Source organism: Gopherus evgoodei, unplaced genomic scaffold, assembly GCF_007399415.2.
Source record: "Gopherus evgoodei ecotype Sinaloan lineage unplaced genomic scaffold, rGopEvg1_v1.p scaffold_141_arrow_ctg1, whole genome shotgun sequence".
In the NCBI taxonomy this organism is placed as follows: domain Eukaryota; kingdom Metazoa; phylum Chordata; order Testudines; family Testudinidae; genus Gopherus; species Gopherus evgoodei.
The window spans coordinates 26,026-43,005 of NW_022059804.1; the positions used below are offsets into that span (position 1 = coordinate 26,026).

At 39.7% G+C, this 16,980-nt stretch overlaps 1 protein-coding gene across 1 annotated transcript in view; it reads left to right on the forward strand.

Annotated features, from left to right (window-relative positions):
* LOC115639871 (ras-specific guanine nucleotide-releasing factor RalGPS1-like) overlaps nt 1-16,980 on the forward strand; it is a 77,738-nt gene that overhangs the window by 22,115 nt on the left and 38,643 nt on the right. The window contains exons 3-6 of the mRNA XM_030542809.1: nt 458-584; nt 1,205-1,225; nt 7,768-7,875; nt 12,568-12,618. Coding sequence (XP_030398669.1) covers nt 528-584; nt 1,205-1,225; nt 7,768-7,875; nt 12,568-12,618 — 237 coding nt within the window. The 5' untranslated portion in view covers nt 458-527. The remainder of the gene's footprint in view (nt 1-457; nt 585-1,204; nt 1,226-7,767; nt 7,876-12,567; nt 12,619-16,980) is intronic.

Genomic DNA, 16,980 nt, shown 5'->3' on the forward strand with positions numbered 1-16,980 from the left:
GTGCTGAGTCAGTTGAGGGTTGGAAAGTGTGACAGATTTTCTGAAGCTCCATTGGTTGTGTAACTGGTGATTAGATAATAGATGGCAAGGTGGGAGGAAGGAGTGCTGCTGCTTTGGTTAGTTTTTAATGTGTCTCTCCTAAGTTCTTGGGTTCTCAGTGTAAGTCAGGGGTGCTCAAGGCTTTGCATGGATGCCTTCTGATGTGGACTTCTTCTTAGACCTAAATCTAAATATAAGCATTATACTTATGTTGTTTTTTTCCTGAACTGACTTGAAAAAAAAGTGTTAGTAGACTATTATGATAAAGTTACATAGTACTCTTTTTGGTTTTATACTTCACAGAGAATTCTTCCCCCAGCACAGAATGATCTTTTTGTTCCACACAGATGGCTGCTCTCTCACAAGAGAATAAGGAAATCCCTTAAATCAGTTTTTTATAAATATATTTCCCTTACAGGAGTTCCCCATTCATCATGTTGTGTCACCAGCGGTGGCTGAGCTGAAATTTCCTGCATCTTGAGGAGAGCATGTATAAAAGGAATGGCCTCATGGCCAATGTGACCATCACCTCCGCCACTCCAGAGGTACAGACTCACGGTTTATTTTCATTTTGTTAGCTACTATGTCAAAATACAAGTTGCAGCTTATTTTGGCTTCCACAGAAATCCTTTCTGCCATTAAATATGCCATCCTGTTTTTTGTTTTTTTTGTAGGAACAGTATGATTTTTGACTATAAAGTTAACTTTGAATACTGTACTTCTGAATGTTCACAGATCATACAAAAAAACCCCTTCTTTTATGCTTTTGACAGTTGTAACTTGTTGATAGATTTAAATCAATCTATATTGACTGATTATTTGCTGAAGTGATTCTTTCAAATAAAAACAGCTATCCAACTCTGAATTGGGCCTTAGGGCTTTCCCTTTGAGAGAAAATTTTGACATTTTTGGCGTTCATTCTGAGTAAGAACAAAACCTTCAATCCTCCATGAAATGGAATTACCTTTTTCCACACAGCTCTGTGTTCAAATGGTAAAAACGCATAGATGTGGATGCAGGAAAGCATTCAGTGGCTATTGTGGGAAAATAGTGTACCACAGGCAAAATATGTAGTGTACCTTGAAATGCATTGATATTTAAAATCTCAACTGGCATCTTGTGTATCTCCTCTTGATACTATAATGCTATTTTTCTTTTAAAATAGGATGTGTTCAAGGAAGCTCCTGTAAGTAATGATCATCTAAGCTCTCATTCTTATTCACTATCACAGACTATTGCACCGTACTAGATAGCAGATGTTTTTGCTCAGTACCTTGTAATGGCCTTGTGAAGAAATTTAAAAGATTGTTAAACCCAGTAGCCTTGTTTGTTTGTTTGCATTACATCATAACTCTCTTAAATTAAACTAACCCTTTGTGTGCATATTTTAAATTCCTCCTAGAGAAACAAGCTCATCTGTTTAGTTTTTAAACCACATTTTCTGTTTAGAAGGTATTACTTAAAATTTTTATCCAAGCCTGATTTAGGATTAAATAAATGTTCAAAGCTCATAAGTAAAGCTGTGTACTGTTCTATTACTGTAGTGGTGTAAAAGATCTGGGGTGTCTGATAAAGATCCTGTTGCATATTAAAGGAGATGTTGCTGTGCTGAAGAGCATGCTCATTGTTAAACTGTTCAGATAGCTTAAGATCTCTTCTGAAGCAGCTGAATAGTAGCTGTGGTTGAAAATCTTGAAACTGTGAAAATCACTTTCAAAAAAATGGCTAGGTTTTAGAAAATTCTTCAATATTTAAAAAACTATTTTTTATGATTTTTTTTTCATTTTAAAAATTTTAAATCAGGTCTTCAGTTTAGTAGATTCAGAAGAGCTCTTATGCCGATGAACAGTTTATTGAAGACCAGGATCTTTGCCATAGCAGTGATTCTTTCACACGCACATTGATATTCATCAAACCAGTGGTGCATTTTGTTGAAGATCCTGTTCTTCATGAAATCATTCAGTTGGTTTAGGAGTGGGCTAAACAATTTCACAGGGGTCCTAATATTCAAAAAACTGAGACGGTAGGGTGCAGAAGTCCATTGTCTCCAACACAACACACGTGCCCATGGGATAACAAAATCTATTTTCTATCGCAGGCTTGAATGCAGGGAATGTTACTAAGGGAATATATCAAAATGCAATTTTGTATTCCTCTCCTAAACGGTTAGACTAACCGTTTAGGAGAGGAATACCATACTGTAGAATGGAAATAGTTGTAAATATGCTGTTTTTCATGCAAAACAAAGATTGAGCTCCCGCTTTCAGTGCAAAAGAGAACTAACCTTAAATATGGTGTCACAATGGCTCTGCCATAATACTTTAAGGAAAATAATGCACTGACTATGGGGACTGGACTAAATGAAGAAATAGAGTTTTTGCATCTCTAAATTCTAATTCTGTGAACTCTTTGGTCTTTTGCATTAGTTTATGCTGTTCATCTTATGCTTCATGGACCTATCATTATATATATAGAGAGATATACCTATCTTATAGAACTGGAAGGGACCCTGAAAGGTCATCGAGTCCAGCCCCCTGCCTTCACTAGCAGGACCAAGTACTGATTTTGCCCCAAATCCCTAAGTGGCCCCCTCAAGGATTGAACGCATAACCCTGGGTTTAGCAGGTCAATGCTCAAATCACTGAGCTATCCCTCCCCTCCCATAACCTACTCATAGTTTCATTTTTTCCGCTTAAAATTCTTGGAGTTAGTTAAACTGCTCTATTCCAAAAGCCAAGATTTTAATGTGAAAACAGTTCTCAATTTTTGTATCCTGTGTAATTTTGCCAAATGTTGCTGTAGTTTTGAAAGTCTGTTCTGCTTCCTACTTATTGCATTGACCTTTAAGAAAAACACTGAGCAGCATGGCCATGTTGAAGACCCTAACATTTGCATGCCAGACAACAGTTTGAGAAATTCATCCAGTTTAAAAAAACTCTTGCAGTTATATTAACTAGAACATACTTTGTATGGACAGAAATAATTATGCGGCTTTGTCACATTTTCAAAGATTGAACTGTTTTTATTCAAGGTAAGAGAAGAACAGGCGTTAAAAGATGTCCAGTAACTTTCTAGTTTTTAAGTGAAAACATGGTTATGAAATAGAGATTTTTCATTGCCATATCTTTGCTTGAATTCTGAGATGTCACTTTTTAAAATTTGGGTTATTGATGCCACTAGGTCTGCAACGTTAAAACAAAGTAGATCTTCAAAAAGGGAGTGCAGTAGGTTTAAAAATCTTTTAAAACGTTTTTTTCTCCAAATAGAGATGGGTTACAACGTCTGTGCATTTTCTCATCCAGGCTTGTTAGGCTGAAAAGAGGCTGGCCAGATTCTTTGGCCTCATCTGCACTTGAAAAAATTGAAAGTATAATTCACCACCTATGCACCATCTGTGGGTGGTAGCAATGATGGAGGCAGTAATATAGACAGGACTCTGGTATTTTTATCACCATGTTGCCACTTCTGCTACTGCTGATAGTTTTACCAGGGGTGAATTGTCAGTTTTTTAACCTAGTACAGACAAGGCCTTGTGAGGCTCAGTAAGAATCTGATTGAGATCTATGACACATAGATTACAATTTGGATACAGCTCTTAAGTACGAGGCTGAAATTGAGGCCACAATTAAAAACTTTGGTTAATGGTGGTGGCTGCAGTTGAAATGAACATCTATTCTCTGACCAGTCGTACATCAGCTGTCTGCAATAGGGAGATTAACCTTGGTACCAACATGCCCTTGAGCATTAGTGAAAATATATCTTCAAAACGCCTCTGTAAAATAAAGTAGTAGTATTCCCAGTGTACAGACAGGGAAACTGAAGTATAGAACAATTTACATAACTTATCCAATGTCGTGCTGCCACACAGGGAGCAGTCCTAGTACAGTGCCCTAACCATAAGACCATATTCCAAGCAGAACAGCATTTTAGGTTTCTAAAGTGACATTGCAGATTTACTGTTGTTGCTGAATATGAGATGCCGAACAAATGCATCAAAATAGAGATGGTCCTGCAATTTTGGGGCACGGTGGAAATCTTAACCACAGGGCAGCTAGTCACTAGTCTGTACTACAAGTTTGTGTAATATACAGTGACTTTATTTTTCAAGCCTTTTAACTAATGATGCAGGATTATTGAAATGAGCTGGTTTGTTACTGTCCAAATTTTACCTCAAAGTTCTGCTATTAACCTTTGGGTTTGCTTACTGGCTTGAATATACTGTAAATTCCAGTAACTCTGCACAGCTTTCCCAGACACTACCATCTTGGAAAGGCTGAAGTAAGTAGGAATCAATAAAAATATATTGTATAACCAGATAATATTTCCAAGCGATTGAGTTTGGGAGAAACCACTAAAACTGCACAAGACTGGGCAGGAAAAAAAAAAAGTTGATTAATCCAAGTGATCCTGTTTGGGCTAGACAGGGAATACACAAGAGTTGCTAGATTAGATTAATAGAAGTTTTTTTTTTTGTTTTTTTAAGACCTTGCGAGATCTCCAGTGCTTCAGATTTGGGCAGAGCTTACAATTTCCTTTTATAGCAAATTCATATCTTTTAAATTCTTTCAAAGTGTAGCGTTTACTCACATTAACACAAATTGTTCTCATATTGTTTCAGTGTAGTCCCCCAAAGAGCCTTTAACTCACACCATTCCCTAAATAATGTCAATATGTAAATATTGCTAGATTTGTGGATCTTGAGCTGCCAGTATGTCAATGATGATTGTTATTTATTAATATTAAATTAAGCATTGACAGAGCATTTAGCAATGTACAGGATACAATCATAAAACAGTTCCTGCCCCAAAGGGCTTACTATCTGTACTTCTCTATCTTCAAACCTCGCAGTGTTCAGCACAAGAAATCAAAATACAATGACCAGTGACCAAAATATGGAACCCTTCTATCTTGCTGTTTGAGCAAATTATAATTGGCAAATGATAATGTTTTAATGATGAAACCTATTTTTGAGAATATATTCTGCCTGTGTAAACTAAGGCAATTTACCTTCCCCAGGCTACAAAATAATCTCTGGGGGAGGGTGTCTCTCTCATATGTCTGCAGAACAGGGAGCCCAATTCAGCAGAAATGTGGAATTTAACACTTGAAAAATCTTACTATCTGTAAGACAAACTGAGATTATTAGATATGTTAGAAAACCCAGAGAAGAAAATAGCTATTTTTAGTGTAGTTTTATTGTTATTGTTTATTAACCTTTTTCATGAGGGGAGGAGTGATGGGGATTGCAAGAAGAAACAAGCTCCAAGATGTGGGCTGCAAGACAGAATTGGGCAGACCAGGAAGTCAAGGACAACGTTTGGCAGGTTGTGCGCGAATGGGAATGTTGGAGACTGGGATGTGGATGATCATGCCTGATGGTTGGAGCTGGGGTCAGATCTAGTGGTTGGAGCTGTGGTCAAAGGCCAGACGAGAGACTTAGGGTCAAATGCCAGATGGCAGAGACAAGGATGGAGCCAAAATCAGAAGTTAGGAATTGGAGCTGAGAATCAGAGCCGGATTACCTGGAGTGAGGCAAGGCAGGGGCATGGCTGGGACCAAAGCTGGAATAAGGCAGGAACGGGACGGTAGCAAGGCAGGAGTAAGACTAGGAATAAGTGAGCACAGGAGCAATTGCATCTGTGGGTGAATGCTTTGAGCAGCCAACAACCACCTGCTTTGGACTTAAGGGCAAGCCCTCTAGCTTCCTTAGCCAATCAAATGGGGCATTCCATCATGTGGTCTAGTTCAGTGGTTCTCAGCCAGGGGTTATGCCGAGGTCTTCCTGGGGGTATATCAGCTCATCTAGATATTTGACTAGTTTTATTTCAGGCTACATAAAAAGCACTAGTGAAGTCAGTAAAAGCTAAAAATTCATACAATGACTTGTTTATACTGCTCTATATATTATACACTGAAATGTAAGTACAATATGTATATTCCAATCAATTTATTTTATAATTATATGGTAAAAATAAGAGAGTAAGCAATTTTTCAGTGGATAGTTCTCAGAAAACATCCACTCAATGTGCAGCAGCAGTCAAAACAGCGAACAGAATGTTGGGAATCATTAGGAAAGGGATAGATAAAAAGATAGAAAATATCATATTGCCTCTATATAAATCCGTGGTATGCTCACATCTTGAATACTGCGTGCAGATATGACACTCCATGTCAGAAAAAGATATATTGGAATTGGAAAAGGTATAGAAGAGGGCAACAAAAATGATTAGGGGTATGGAACAGCTTCCATATGAGGAGAGATTAATAAGACAGTAACTTTTCAGCTTGGAAAAGAGATGACTAAGGCAGGGGATATATGATAGAGGTTTATAAAATCATGACTAATGTGGAAAAAGCAAATAAGGAAGTGTTATTTACTCCTTCTAATAACACAAGAACTAGGAGTCACCAAATGAAAATAATAGGCAGCATATTTAAAACAAACAGAAGGAGGAATTTCATCACACAATGCACAGTCAAACTGTCAAACTCCTTGCCAGAGGATGTTGTGAAGGCTAAGACTATAACAGGGTTAAAAAAAGAATTAGATAAGTTCATGGAGGATAGGTCCGTCAATGGCTATTAGCCAGGCTGGGCAGGGATGCAAAACCATGCTCTGAAGTGTTCTCTGTTTGCCAGGAGCTGGGAATGGGCGACAGGAGATGGATCGCTTGATTACCTTTTCTGTTTTATTCTCTCTGAAGCACCTAGCATTGGCCACTGTTGGAAGACAGGATACAGAGCTAGATGGACCATTGGTTTGACCCAGTATGGCCGTTCTTATGTTCTTATAGCGTGCTTTGACACTTTTTTGCATTTTTATGTCTGATTTTTGTAAGCAAGTAGTTTTAAGTGAGGTGAAACTTGAGGGGCACACAAGACAAATCAGATTCCTGAAAGGAGTACTGTAGTCTGGAAAGGTTGAGAGCCACTCGTCTGCCTAATGCAGCCCAGCTATGCTCACTAAGCTATCAGAAGACTGAGCAGGTGCAGGGGCCTTATCCCTGACACAGAGCCAATGTAGGCATTCAGAAAGGGGCTACTGTGATCAAACAGGGCAAGGAATATGATTTTTGTGACAGCATTTTGGATGGACTGGGTAGGGGTAGTGTAAGAATTGCACAGTCCTGAGGGAATGAGATTGCAGTAATGAAGACAGGAGGTGATCAGGGCATGAGCCAACATTAGAGCTGCTTTTAGCTGTCTCAGAACTGGATGGGTTTGAGATTTTAAGTAATTTATGTGGAAAAAAAGCAGCAAGATTTGGATATGGTCTGGATGTGTGGAGAAACCTGGAGAGAAGAGCCAAAGCTGTTCCATTTGAGCTTAGCAATACCAGCCAGTTTCCTTTTTTCTTTCTAATCTAAACTTTTAAAATAGCCTTGTTAGAGATGGAAACTTCTAAGATTTGATACAACTAAAATTTTACTGGAAAAAACCATCCTGGTATTTTTTAGATTTTGAATGAAAAGCCTGTTCTGATTAGCTAGCTATATATTTTGTCTGTGGTATAGTAAATACTAACATTCATGAGCCGCATCTATTTTCAGAAAAGATTTGCAATGCACTGTGTGAAGTTCTTTCTTTATATGTTGGTCAGTTTTTATTAGAAATTTTTATTCATGTCTGTGAATGTGATATCAGACTTTTATTTTTTTTTATTTTTGTTTGTCTGACATGAAATCCACCACTTTGCACATAAGACTTTTAATTTTTCACTTTCTGTAGGATAGTAGCAGCTCTGACTCTCTGGAAGGAAGGAGTTCAGACTATGCCAATAAAAGCTATGATGCGGTTGTATTTGATGTATTGAAAGTAACTCCTGAGGAGTTTGCAGTAAGTAAAAATGTTTGAATTTATGTTTATAATATTCAGAGCTAACAGTATAAAAATAGCATCAAACTTTATTCTTTCCCTTCAAAATAACACCTTTTAAACAAGTCTTTCAGCAGTCTCAAAGATAAGTTTGTGATCATATAAATTTTGAGATACATGCCTCAACACGAAGCATTCAATACTGAGCTGATTCAACATCTTTGTTTTTCTGTTGAAACTAATTACAAAGCTGTTTGGATTTTTTCCAAAATGTTAGCTGTTTCTAAGTGGGTTTTAAAAATACTGCTAAATATCCACAGCCCTTTGGAAGCTTGGAGATGCAGACCCAGCCCTACTCGCTGATTTATTTTTTAACGTGATATCTCTTGCATTGTCTCTCGGGTTAACAGTTATTTCTTGAAAGTTGAGGGAGTCAGTTTTCATACCCTAGTCACCAATTTTCAGTACCAGATTCAAAGCAGAGCTTTCATGCCAGGTACAACTCTTTCTCTCATATTATTTGGCTTCTGTTTTAAACTACTATATGTGTAACACATTGTCACTGCTTCAGTGCAAGAAGAGGAGATCCCAGGGTACTGAAGGTGACTGAAAGAGTGTACAAGTGTACCAGGCACTTGAACAGTATATTTGGACATAAAATGTGGCACCACTTATGTCCACAAACAAGACTTCCATACCATTGTAACAAATGTTGTCATAACTTTTGTGGATCTGTCATCTTCGAACAAGTCTTGGCTGACAATGTCTCTTCCTGGACCAGCTTGCAGTTCATTTGATGTAGGCTACAGGTCATTATAATAATACATTAAAATTAAAAACTCTGACTTGACAAAGCTACATTAGTTCACTTATAAAATGACTTGATGCTTTAACTTCCATTCACCCAAACTTAACTGAGCATAGCCCACAGGATTGGTCTCCACAGTTAATATAATAAAAGTTCAAAACAAGTTAAAAGTAATGTATACACATTCAAATCTTGGAACTGTAGAAAATTGATAAAGGAAACAAAAGGGCACAAAGAGAGATCAGTGGCTAGCAGAGGTAAGGACAACAAGATAGAATTTAAGATTTAGGAACAAAAGGATTCTTAACAATGGTATTGGTCCATTAGTAGATGGAAAAAAATCAGTAGCCATGAACAAAAATTTCAGCATGTCAAGTAAAATTTGCCTTTGTAGCACTTGCAGTGCAGCCTAAGGAGAATTTTATTTTTATTTATTTATTTATTTTATTGTGACAGATCCAGACCAGTGAGGTACAGGAGTCTGGTAGAGGACAAATATACTGGTCACTGGATGAGTAGTTTTCTGTTCCGTGAGTGACCAGAGCAGGGGCTGCACTAGAGTAATCAGGAACTTGTTAGAACCAATTAAGGCAGACAGGCTGATTAGATAACCTGCAGCCAATCAAGGAGCTCACTCCAGGCAGGCAAGGGGGAGTCAGAGGAGAGGAAGTGTGTGAGAGGAGCTGAGAGCAAGAGGCACAACGAGCTGAGAGTGAGAGGGTGTGCTACTGGAGGACTATGGAGTACAAGCGTTATCAGATGCCAGGAGGAAGGTCCTGTGGTGAGGATAAAGAAGGTGTTTGGAGGAGGCCATGGGAAAGTTGCCCATGGAGTTGTAGCTGTCTTGCAGCTGTTACAAGAGACACTATAGACTGCTGCAATCCTCAGGGCCCTGGGCTGGAACCCGGAGTAGACGGCGGGCCCGGGTTCCCCTCAAACCTCCCAACTCCTGATCAGACACAAGAGAAGTTGATCCAGACTGTGGGGAAGATCACTGAGGTGCGCAAATTTGCCAATAAGCGCAGGACCCACCAAGGTAGAAGAGGAACTTTTTCACTATATATATAGATAAATAAATAAATACTTGGATTTGTTTTTAAGTACTGGGCATGAGAACTCTAACTGAAATAAATCAAACTGAAAAACCCCTCTTCGTCAAGGCACACTAAAGGCCCTCTTTAGTGCCTACTGATGTTTCATTACTGATTATCCTGATCTCCTCTATTTGGGGCAGCAAGTTATGGCATCTGGTTCTGGTTCCTAGGAGGACCTAGTTAATTTCATTTTACCAGGAATTAATTGATAATTACTGATAAATTTCATTTTATTTTTCCCACTACATTGACAAATCATGTAACATTCCCTTCACTGAGAATCTCGAATAGATTGAGTGAATATGAATTCAGCTGAGGAACTTTTCACAGGAAGTCTTGTAAAGCCAAATTTGTACCCCTCTAATGGGCTTGGTCTAATTATTGGAAGTACTGAAGAGAATAGGTCCATGGCACAATAAGTAGTCAGTTGAGACTGGAATTAGTCTGTTACAACTAAATTTCCAGGGAAATTGGGGACAACCAGTCCAAGGTCACTCCCTAAAGTTGAGTGTTTTGTGTTGAAAGATTTAAAAATAAAAAGTTTTTAAGAAAATGTCACACTGGTAAATTCTTGCCAACATAATCTGGCTTGGGTACTAAAATTCCATAAAGAGAAAACTGGCAGTTTTGCCCAACTCTTGCTGAATTTTACTGTCATATTTTCACATTTTTTCTTGAACAAGGGATTATGCTTTTCTTGTATAGTGGAACATGGCAGGAAAGAGACAGTTATTTACACTACATACAGTACTTTACTTGTAAATCATACGGTTTATACAGGGTAAACTCATAAATTGTCCACCCTCTGTACCACTGATAGAGATGCATAGCTGTTTGCTCCCTCAGGTATTAATCACTTACTGTGGGTTAATTAATAAACAAAAGTGATTTTATTAAGTATAAAAAGTAGGATTTAAGTGTTTCCAGGTAATAAGACAGAACAAAGTAAGTTACCAAGCAAAATAAAACAAAACACGTAAATCTAAACCTAATACATTAAGAAACTGATTTACAGATAAAAATCTCACTCCCAGAGATGTTCCAATAATCCTCTTTCACAGACTAGACTCCTTCCTAGTCTGGACCCAATCCTTTCCCCTGGTACAGTCCTTGTTTGTTTCAGCTTAAGTGGTAACTCGGGGCGCTCTCATGACTGGCAGCCTCCTTTGTTCTGTATCACCCCCTTTTATAGCATTGGCAGAAGATGGGAATCTTTTGTCTCTCTGGGTCCCCACCCCTCCTTATGAATGGAAAAGCACCAGGTTAAATGTGAATTCCAGTATTAGGTGACACGGTCACATGTCCTGTGAGACCCCAAGCCTCCATTCATTGAACACACGAAGGCTTGCAAGTAAACAAAGCCATTTATCAACCAATTGTCCTAGTCAATGGGAGCCACCAAGATTGTAAACCACCATTAATGGCCCACACTTCTCATAATTACAATAGGACTTCAGAGTTATACTTCATATGTCTAGTTTTAGATACAAGAATGATACATATTGTGACAAAGTTCCTCCTCTACCTTGGTGGGTCCTGCACTTATTGGCAGATTTGCTCATCTCAGTGATCTTTCCCACAGTCTGGATCAACTCCTCCTGTGTCTGATCAGGAGTTGTGAGGGTTGGGGGGAACCCAGGCCTGCCATCTACTCCGGGTTCCAGCCCAGGGCCCTGTGAATTGCAGCTGTCTATAGTGCCTCTTGTAACAGCTGCATGACAGCTACAACTCCCTGGGCTTCTTCCCCATAGCCTCCTCCAAAAACACCTTCTTTATCCTCACCACAGGACCTTCCTCCTGGTGCCTGATAACGCTTGCACTCCTGAGTCCTCCAGCAGCACACCCTCTCACTCTCAGCTCGTTGTGCCTCTTGCTCTCAGCTCCTCACACACACTTCCTCTTCTCTGGCTCCTCCCCACCTGACTGGAGTGAGCTCCTTTTTAAACCCAGGTGCCTTGATTAGCCTGCCTTGATTGGCTGCAGGTGATCTAATCAGCCTGTCTGCCTTAACTGGTTCTAGCAGGTTGCTGATTACTCTATGCAGCCCCTGCTCTGGTCACTCAGGGAACAGAAAACTACTCATCCAGTGATCAGTATATTTGCCCTCTACCAGACTCCTGTACCCCACTGGTCTGGGTCTGTCACATAACATACAAATAGAATGAACACACTCAGTAGATTATAAGCTTTGTGATGATACGTTATTAGAGACCTTTTACATGAAGCATATTCCAGTTACATTATATTCACACTCATTAGCATATTTCCATAAAACATATGGAGTGCAACATGTCACGCTCTACACAAACCAGATTTTGAAGCCCCTGTTATGCAGCTTATTGGCAGCCAGTCCTGTGTTTGTCCACTGGCTTCTTGACCACACTGTAGCTGAGTAATGTTGTCATGTCACTCAGGCATGCACATGCCAGAACAGTCACCTTAAAGGCAAACCCCCAAAGTTTAAGTACTAACAAAGCTGGTAGTCCAGGGCTGTATGGCCAAACCACTTACTGGTACATTATACTTGGATAGTGATAATTAAAATATGCAAATGAACCATTTGCAGGCGAAACTTTCTGTTATAAAGTATGACAGTGCAGTAACATGCTGATACTCAGATGGCTGCCTCTGCTGCTGGTGGCGCAGCACAAGTGGAGAACTGAAGAAAATCCTGATTAAGAGGTGAATCTCATTGAGAAAATATTGGCGCACAAGCCAAGACTCCTGAAAAGCCATACTTAGTAAAAGCAGCTGTAAATGTGTACTTGTTTTATTTTCATACTACATGATTTTTAACATTTTTTGTTGCAGAGCCAGATTACATTAATGGATATGCCAGTATTTAAAGCTATACAGCCAGAGGTATGTTTTTTCTTATTTTCACTGTCATAAATTTATATAAACACTGCACAATAGATGGACTCTTCAAGTATAAACATATAAAGTGGACGAGAGAGACTTTTTCTTGGAGACATCTTGAGCTAGAAATGGGGCATTGGGGTTTTGTAGAACTACCATAGGAAATGTGCTGAGTTATAAAAACAGTGCTTGCTTATCTCCCCAAAATATATACTTTAAAAGAGAAACTTTCCTTCTAAAAAATGACCATTTGTATGGAAAATTAACAAAAAAGTGAAAATTATTATGTTTAAGCAATCATTGTCAGTGTTTGACCCAAATTCTGTGTGTTTAAAAACATTATCTCTGAAGCATATTGTGTGTTTAAGATGGTATAGTATAATTTTTGTAACTCGCAAAACTTTGAGACAGATTTTCAGAAGTGCTCAGCACCCATCAGCTTTTATTGAGAATATGAAAATCTGATACTAAATTCTTTTATTTTGTTGCTTTTAAGAAGCTGTACGGCATTTGTCTCAACTGCCAGCACGAGCAATCTTAGAATATTAGAAGCGTAGATACTTTATATAATATGCTCTGAGTCTCATTCTACAGGGATTGTGTGTTGTGTGAATTTTCCTATATAGCTGATAGCTTTTTCATTTAAGTGTTACAGGCAGTTTGGAGACACATTGGCCTCTGCCTTCAAGGACTTCTCAGTCAACAAGGTGTTGCTCCAGAGCTCTTGTCCACACAGATTGGAGTCTAACTTCTCTGCAGTATACAAGGCCAGTATTGGGCCCAGCTTTTCCTTCATAAGTCCTCACTGAAGCAGAAGCCACTGTTTCTCTAACTGAGTCTTCTGAAATTCATTCTCAGCCCACTCCTCCTTGCTGGGGAAAAGAGAGGTTCTATATGCTGTTTTGGTAATATTGACTCAACCGCAGGACTGCTCTTTTTCTACAGTTCTGTCTATGGGGGAAATTGATACTTAGATCTCATCAATCTGTCCTGGTGGCATCACACTGATGAAAATGAGTATAGAAGATATTCCTTTTTCTTTTCCTGCTCATACCAGACAGCTACTAAAGCAAGTTAGTGTACACAATGAAGTATAATTTGATTGCTAAAGAAATTAGATCAGACTTGTTTGTACTGCATGCTGCAATCTTTTCTATGTATTTTTTATTAATGATTTGTTGAAGCTATTGCTAGGGTACAGTAACTCCTCATTTAATGTCCTCCTGCTTAACGTTGTTACGATGTTATGTCCCTGCTCCATTACGGAACATGCTCGTTTAAAGTTGTACAATGCTCCCCATAACATTGTTTGGCCACCTGCTTTGTCCACAGCTGGCAGCCCCTCTATCAGCTCCGTACCCCCACAACCCAGCGCCTCCTGCCTGCTGGCGGACCCAGCTGATCAGCGTCTTCCCCCTGCTCCCTGCCCACGGCAATCAGCTGTCCTGCAGCATTCAGGAGGCTGAGGGGGGAAGAGCAAGGATGCAGCGCAAAGCCTCCCCTGCCTCCTGCCTGCAGTAGTCAGCTCGTTTGCGGCGTTCAGGAGGCAGAGGAGGGAGGCTGTGCACATGATTTATATTTGCAGTACATTTAAACAGGCTAAGGTCCATTCCCACACATGGAAGTATACAGAAGACCTTAGCCTGTTTAAATATACTGCAAATATAAATCATGTATCTAAGGACCATTCTGGTCAACAGGCAAACAAACCTCAAAACTGTCTTATCAAAGACCAGGGGCACATCCTTCTGGCATGAAATATTATTTTGAGAACAAAAGGATTTTAAATCAACGAAGATATTTTGTAAGATATTTGTTTCAGAAAAACTCTTGACTTTAAAACAATGAATAAAAAATTCAGGATCAAAAAGGAGTGACACCGAGGATCCATTATCAGAATCCATAAACTGTTGTAAAGCAGACTTCTTCCCCACCCTTGTGCCTGTGCTTCTGGAATCTTTTGGAAAGCAATGTCCATTGGGACTGCACAAGTGTCATTTTGTGATACTAAACATTCAACACTCAACATTACATAAAAGAATTACCTAATAGCCATAGTTCCTTCTCCATGGCAGAGAGCACAGGAACTTTACTGTTGTCTTGGGCCTGCGTCTAGATACCATTTTTTGAATACTTTTAAATCTTAAAATAAATAAATAAATAAAAAATCCTTGACTATAGTTTCTCAATATGTTAGGTTTGATCATATTTTACAGGAGAGTTTTTTCCTAAAAATTAGTGTGCCAAGTGTACTCTGAGCCCTTGAGACTTGCTTGGTGCCAAAGCCATATCTGGGAAAAAGTGTAATAAAAGCTTTTGAATCCTCTTATGCCAATTTATTTTCTCCAACTCAGTCTGCCTCTTTGGGGAGGCATATCATATTAGATGCCTCATTGGGGAGGCACATTCACTACAACAGTGCAGTGTGTGCTGAGCTTTCACTCTTTGGGTGTTCTGTTAAGGGTAGTGAACAGCCTTTCCAGCCCCGCTACTTCTCTGTAGATCGAGCTTTTAGCACCATGCTTTGCTCTGCATAGCCCTTGAGGAGACAGTCGAATGCTTCTGTCTTCTTAGCCTCAGACTTCTGGTGCCAAGACAATATACCTGAACCTATTACAGTCCTTGTCTACCTTCCATATCAGACAACACATCTGTCTCAGAATGATGGGCTTCTCCATGGATGAGACCCCCATACTTGTCTATACGAGGCCTCTACAACATTGAGTGTCCCAAAAATCACATTCCAAACATGGACAGCTTGAATATGTTAGCTGCCCCACAGATACCTTAACACAGCTCAGTTGATTATCTCTGGAATCTCATGTATGGAGTCCTCGAGTCCAAAAGCTCCTTTGGCTGACATCACAGATGCTTCCAGTGTGGGCTAGGGAATACACTTCTAAGAACTAGAAGTTCGTGGTCTCTGGAATGACCAAGAAGTGAGTAGGACCAGGTTGACAGATAACACATCAGCAGTGTATTAACTAAAAAAACATGGCAGATTTCTTTCCTGAACACTTTGTGGTATGTGCTTTCATATATATACCAGGTGGCTCTGTACCTAGCTAAAGATAAAACTCTGCAGGCAGATTATCTGAACAGTGAGATTTGAGACTAGCACAGGTGTCACCCTGAAGTTCAGTCCTGAATCCTCTTAACAGTTTGTCATATTCAAGACCTATCCTGGCCTGCAAATAGAACAGCTTACTGCTTTAAAAAGTGCTATGCCTTTTAAGATTGCTCAACTTCCCAGTAAATCTAGCCCCTTTTCCTAAGAAAGCTGTGTTTGCTGCTTGATTCACAAGGAAAAGGGCTTCACACCAAACCTTCTCCCTTGGAGGTTTGAGACAGCAATCCTAAATAATTATGCTTCTGAAAAAAGATTTTGGTGCATCTATTACCAGGACCTATCCTCGTAGATGCTGCTTAATTGGTATATCCAACATGCATATCTCTCAACCATTTCTTGCTCCTGTTCACAATACCATTGTTACAACATTCCATAGGTGCATACTTCCTGGATAAAAGAGTTCAGAAGAGTTGTATGATCTCTACCTCAGTGTTTGGTCTTCAACACACCAGCAAAGTTGTTGACATGCTTCCTGGCCCTGTCAACCACAACCGGTGCATAAGCACCACTCCAAACACTATGGGGCAGCAAGTGATCACACCAGCAAAGTAGAGGGAAACAGGTGCATCAGGGCTGCCCAGTCTCACTTCATTTGGAGGATAAGATGGATGTAAAGCAAATTATGGTCTCCAAGTTATATGAGGAGGACATTTCAGATAGAATGCTGTGTCAACAGCTCATTGGTCCAGGCATTAGGAAGCCCCACAATGTGCCCTGCCCACTGAACCATCAAAGTAGTACTCTAGCCTGAGAGAAGGCCATCTTTTCTCCACAGACATGTGTTGCTGCTCAGTTGTGAGCCTAGTGGACAATGCTGTGGTCTGATCTACTGTTTACATGAATTTAGTCTAGCACCTGAAGCTAGAAGAAAAGCTACACAATGAGAATAGACACTGAAAAATAAAGAAAAGGGACATGAACAGGAGTGTAAAGTCCTGGTCTGTTATTGCAGTCTGTTCTGCCAACCAAGCTAGCTGGTCATGAGGAGCCAGATCTGTTCGGACATAGGTCCTACAATAGGCAGAGTGCTTCCTGCAAGGGGGGAGGGTCTCAGGCTCCAGCCCGAGCTGGAATGTCTACACTGGAGTTGTATAGCTCCATAGCCTGAGACCCATGAGCCTGAGTCAGCTGACATGGGCCAGCCATGAGTCTTTAATTGCAGTGTAGACATACACTTAATCTCCTCACTTCATTTCTCCTCTGTCTCATGCCTGCCTCCTTCCTCTTCCTCCCTG